Source organism: Notothenia coriiceps, unplaced genomic scaffold (assembly GCF_000735185.1).
Source record: "Notothenia coriiceps isolate Sejong01 unplaced genomic scaffold, NC01 NC01_scaffold00035944, whole genome shotgun sequence".
NCBI classification, from domain to species: Eukaryota; Metazoa; Chordata; class Actinopteri; order Perciformes; family Nototheniidae; genus Notothenia; species Notothenia coriiceps.
The window spans coordinates 25,439-30,831 of NW_011368645.1; the positions used below are offsets into that span (position 1 = coordinate 25,439).

The window sequence follows — 5,393 nt, forward strand, 5'->3', positions numbered from 1 at the left end:
CCCTCTCAAGATCCCTCTCAAGTTATCTCTCAAGTTAACGCTCAAGTTTCCTCTCGAGTTCCCTCTCAAGCCCTCTCTCGAGTTCCCACTCAAGTCCCTACTCAATTACCGTTGGAGGTTCCGCTGGGGGTCCTGCCAACCCTATGTCCTGTCCCGTTGGGGGTCCTGCCAGCTCCTTGTCCTGTCTCGTTGGAGGTCCCGCCGTCTACTCTCCTGCCGGGGGTCCTGTCAATCCTATGTCCTGTGCCGTTGGAGGCCCCGCCGACTACTCTCCTGCCGGGGGTCCTGCCAACCGAGTGTCCTGTCCCGTTGTGGGCCCCGCCGACTACTCTTCTGCCGGGGGTCCTGCCAACCCTATGTCCTGTGCCGTTGGAGGCCCCGTCGACTAGTTTTCTGCCGGGGGTCCAGCCAACCCTATGTCCTGTCCCGTTGGAGGTTCCGCTGGGGGTCCTGCCAGCTCCTTGTCCTGTCTCGTTGGAGGTCCCGCCGTCTACTCTCCTGCCGGGGGTCCTGCCAACCCTATGTCCTGTGCCGTTGGAGGCCCCGCCGACTACTCTTCTGCCGGGGGTCCTGCCAACCCTATGTCCTGTCTCGTTGGAGGTTCCGCTGGGGGTCCTGCCAGCTCCTTGTCCTGTCTCGTTTGAGGTCCCGCCGTCTACTCTCCTGCCGGGGGTCCTGCCAATCCTATGTCCTGTGCCGTTGGAGGCCCCGCCGACTACTCTCCTGCAGGGGGTCCTGCCAACCCTGTGTCCTGTCCCGTTGGAGGTCCCGCCGACTATTCTTCTACCGGGGGTCCTGCCAACCCTATGTCCTGTCCCGTTGGGGGTCCCGCCGTCTACTCTTCTGCCGGGGTCCTGCCAATCCTATTTCCTCTTCNAACGCCAGCTCCCCGAGTCCTGTCGGCGTACCGACCAACACCAGCTCTCCGAGTCCTGTCAGCATACCGGCCGACCCCAGCTCCTCGTCTCCAGTTGGCTGTTCAGCCGACGCCAGCTCCCCGAGTCCTGTCGACATACCGGCCGACTCCAGCACCTCGTCTCCTGTTGGCTGTTCAGCCGACGCCAGCTCCCCGAGTCCTGTCGACATACCGGCCGACTCCAGCACCTCGTCTCCTGTTGGCTTTTCAGCCGACGCCAGCTCCCCGAGTCCTGTCGGCGTACCGGCCGACTCCTGCACCTCGTCTCCTGTTGGCTCTCCAGCCGACTCCAGCCCCTCATGTTCTGTTGGCGAACCAACCGTCTCAAGTCTCCTCTCAAGTCTCCCCTCCAGTTCCCTCTCGAGTCCACTCTCGAGTTACCTCTCAAGTCTCTTCTCAAGTACCCTCTCGAGTTCCCTCTCAAGTCCCCTCTCGAGTCATCTCTCAAGTCAATTCTCAAGTTTCCTCTCGAGTCTCCACTCAAGTCCCTACTCGTGTGCCGTTGGAGGTTCCGCTGGGGGTCCTGCCAACCTTATGTCCTGTTCCCTTGGGGGTCCCGCCGTCTGCTCTTCTGCCGGGGGTCCTGCCAATCCCTTGTCCTGTTCCGTTGGAGGCCCCGCCATCTCCTGTCCTGCCGAGGGTCCTGCCAACTCCTGGTCCTGTCCCGTTGGAGGCCCCGCCATCTCCTGTCCTGCCGAGGGTCCTGCCAACTCCTGGTCCTGTTGCGTTGGGGGTCCCGCCGACAACTCTTCTGCCGGGGGTACTGCCAACCCCTTGTCCTGTTCCGTTGGAGTCCCCGCCATCATCTGTCTCGCCGGGGGTCCTGCCAACTCCTGGTCCTCTTCCGTGGGGGATCCTGCCGAGGCCTATCCCACCGGCTCCGGTTCCTGTTCGGCCAACACCGGGCTCTGCTCGGCCTCTGGAGCTGTCTGGTCTTCGCCCTCGAGCCCGGCCCCCTGAGAGCCACAGTCTTCGCCCTCAATCCCGGCCCCCTGAGAGCCGCAGTCTTCGCCCTCGATCCCGGCCCTCTGTGAGCCGCAGTCTTCGCCCTCGAGCCCGGCCTCCTGAGAGCCGCGGTCTTCGCCCTCGAGCCCGGCCCCCTGAGAGCCGCGGTCTTCGCCCTCGAGCCCGCCCCCCTGAGTACCGCTGTCTTCGCCCTCAAGCCCGGCCTCCAGACTTTCCCGGCCGCGGTCCTCGCCCTCATGATCGGCCCCCTGACTTTTCCGGCCGCGGTCCTTGCTCTCATGCTCGGCCCCCTGAGTTCGCCCGCGGCGGCCTTCGTCCGCCCGAGACCCCATCCTTGGACTCTGCCTTGCCCCCGGGCCGTCCACCCGAGACCCCATCCTTGGACTCTGCCTTGCCCCCGGGCGGTCCGCCTGAGTCTCCCTTCTCGGCTTCTGCCTTGCTGGTCCTCTGCTGTGCCCCTGGTCGGTCAGCTCAGTCCCGTCCTCCTGACCCCCTCCACCCACCCTGGTGGTCTAGTGATACCTATGTCTTGTTGTGTGATTAGTCTTGTGTGTATTTTAAGTTCTGGGTTTTCTGTCTGTTTTTGTCGGTTCGTCTTGTGTCATGACTAGTTCTTCGGTGAGTGTTCTGTTTTGTCTTTGTTTGTACCATATAGTCTTGAAATAAAGGACTTTTTCAGTTTATATCTGCATTTGGGTCCTGCTTCCTACACACACCGTGACATGTATTGCTCCTGACAACCCTCCTTTCACTTGCATGTTCATGTAAAAGAATGGATTCAAGTTTCCGTATTGCTTCTTGAATATGACAAGACGTACAGGTCCATTGGGTTCAAAGTAAGTACTTTATTTCTGTCAGTCTGTGAATCTGTGTCTGGTACACTCTTCCAGAGGGACTGAAGTGTTGGTATGATCAATGAAATGTGATGCTGAGCAAGAGGAGAGAGTGGAATCTTCTTTTCTCAAGACTCCATATGTCTGATACCCAAATAGATCCGAGCTGACTGGCTGTCAGTAACAATCGTGTGTTGTATCAGGCTCATCACAGGACCACTAATGTATTAACGCAAGACGGAGAGTGCTACAACTGGGAGGTTCAGGTGGAACAGCGATTGAAATCGAGCGCTGGTGCATGTTGCCACTGTTGGTGTTCCTCTCTCTTAGTGTTGGCTGTTCTTGGGTCCTTTTAAGATCATGTCTTAAATGTATTCCGATTCCAAGCATGTTCACATGTTTGTTCAAAATATTGGACTTGTGAACACCTAAATTTTCTTTGTTGGGTTTCTTTTTTTAAAACATTGCAGTATGGAGTATTGCAATCATCTTCTGAGAGCTTTGCTTTCTGTAGTGAAGAATAATGGGGAAATAAAGCATGAATGCAACCCTCAGTGTGATCTCATTAAACATTACATGAGTTCTTAGGACTATAGATATAGGAGATATAGCAGTAGCTCCTCTGTTTCAAACAGGTATAAAGCAATAAGGAAAGATCTACGATAAAACAGCGTTGCAAACTAAAAGGTGACATGCCAAACGATTGGCAATGGAGAGGAGCAAACCTAATTTGTCGATCGGATTGTTACTTTCAAAGAGGCCCTTTTATGCTTGTTAGTGTTTTCCCTTTCCTGTAGTGTGTTAAACTGTATATGTTTGAATGCATGTAAATGGTCTGTGAAGGCCAATCACAACAGAGCTGTCCAGCTAACCAATCAGAGCAGACTGGGCTCTGGTTTCAGACAGAGGGGGAAAAGAGGTGCTGCAGCACAGGCAGGATGAGAGAAATAAAGAGCTTTAGAACATTAGAGCACCGAGACATGTCCCAGGAGAGACACAGGATACTGATATGAACCTGGAGATGAGCTCAATATGGCACCTTTAAGACAAGCAACACATGTCCTTTGTGTCACAGGACAAAGAATGGGACTAGGAAAATAATTAGGTCATCTTAATCTAACAGACACTACAAAGCAATATTCATAACTGACAAACAGTACATCACAGTTTTGCTTTTATCTACAATTGGCACATTTGTTCTTGTCAAGACAAATAGATAAAAGAAACAAACATCAAAAGCAATCTTCCATTCAATAAGACATTACGTTTTAAAGTTCAGTCCTAACAGCTCTGCTGAGCAAACCATCTTTAGCGTTATGAAAGACACACCAGGTGTCATTGATGTAAGACGTTGAACATGCCAGATAAAGACTCCTACACTTTGCTTACTGGCAGGAATCGTGTTGACGGTTCCATTTTGACATTTCATTTTTGAAGAAATTGGAATTGTGTGCTATGTGATAGACTGGTGAACTGTCCTGAGTGTACCCTGCCCCCCCCCCACCCGCCCTATCCACGCGAGGCTAAGCTCCAGCTCTCCGCCAACCTGAACAGCATAATGAGTACTGAGACCGGCTGGTATGCATGGACAGACTCTGATCTTCTTCTTTTTAAAAACCTGTCTATCCCAATAATATAGCATATATAACATATTTCAGTGCTAAAGTCCAGGCTTTCTTACTCTTATATCATGCATTGGTCCTGAGCCAAATGCATTTCAGGTGATAACTGAAGGGACTGTGATAGAGCACGAGAATGAAAAGTAGGGCAGCTTGCCATTCGCCGTATCAGGAAGGAAGTACTTGTAGGAAAGGGACTCAGACTAAATGTGACTGCACCGTGCTGCTTTTTGCTCAAATTGCTCATCTCATTTCAGGCTGTTAAAGTGACCTGGCCACTGAGGTCAACCAGCAGGACAGGCCATCAGGAATTCTCCGAGGACCTCCGATGGCCATCTGGAACCAGCGTGTAAACAAACCACAGCTGCGTCTGGAATCACTCCCTCACAGCCCCTCATCCACTGCATGATAAATGCTCTCTGGTGAGCAGTATATCTTTTTCCAAGTTATCATTAGCTTCATCACTGACAGGTGCTGTGATTTACTGCACATCTATTCAATACGAAGCATTGCATAATAGGAGTTCCACTCCGACATAGAGACATTTCACTTTTTGAATTCACAAAAAACATTGAGACAAAATCTCATTTCAAAGTTGACCTGGCCAAGAAGGCAGCAACGTTACACAATCAGTTTTTTTGTATTGTCAACATTTAATAAAACATTTATATATACTAGGGCTGTCAAACGATTAACATTTTTAATCAGATTAATCACAGCTTAAAAATGAATTAATCATGATTAATCACCGTGATTAATCATGATTAATTCATTTTTAAGCTGTGATTAATCTGATTAAAAATGTTAATCGTTTGACAGCCCTAGTATATATAAATGTTTTATTAAATGNATAAAGAAATGGCATATTTTGGACATAGTTCGAATGGTGATTAATCATGATTAATTCATTTTTAAGCTGTGATTAATCTGATTAAAAATGTTAATCGTTTGACAGCCCTAGTATATATTGTCCTAGTCTCCCTTTGTCTTGTGCCAGTTCGTCTTGTTGTGTCAAGTAGACTACCAGCACCTATCGCCAAGCCAGGATCATTGTTCTGC

The 5,393-nt window shown here is 51.0% G+C and overlaps 1 protein-coding gene across 1 annotated transcript; it reads right to left on the reverse strand.

Annotated features, from left to right (window-relative positions):
* Nucleotides 1–562: 562 nt before the first annotated feature.
* LOC104963287 (spore wall protein 2-like) lies at nt 563–2,316 on the reverse strand. The gene is made up of 2 exons (XM_010791856.1): nt 1,919–2,316; nt 563–727 (listed from the first exon to the last, which is right to left on the reverse strand). The coding sequence occupies exons 1-2, from the start codon at nt 2,257–2,259 to the stop codon at nt 685–687; spliced, it is 384 nt and encodes a 127-aa protein (XP_010790158.1). The 5' UTR covers nt 2,260–2,316; the 3' UTR covers nt 563–684.
* Between the last annotated feature and the right edge of the window lie 3,077 nt (nt 2,317–5,393).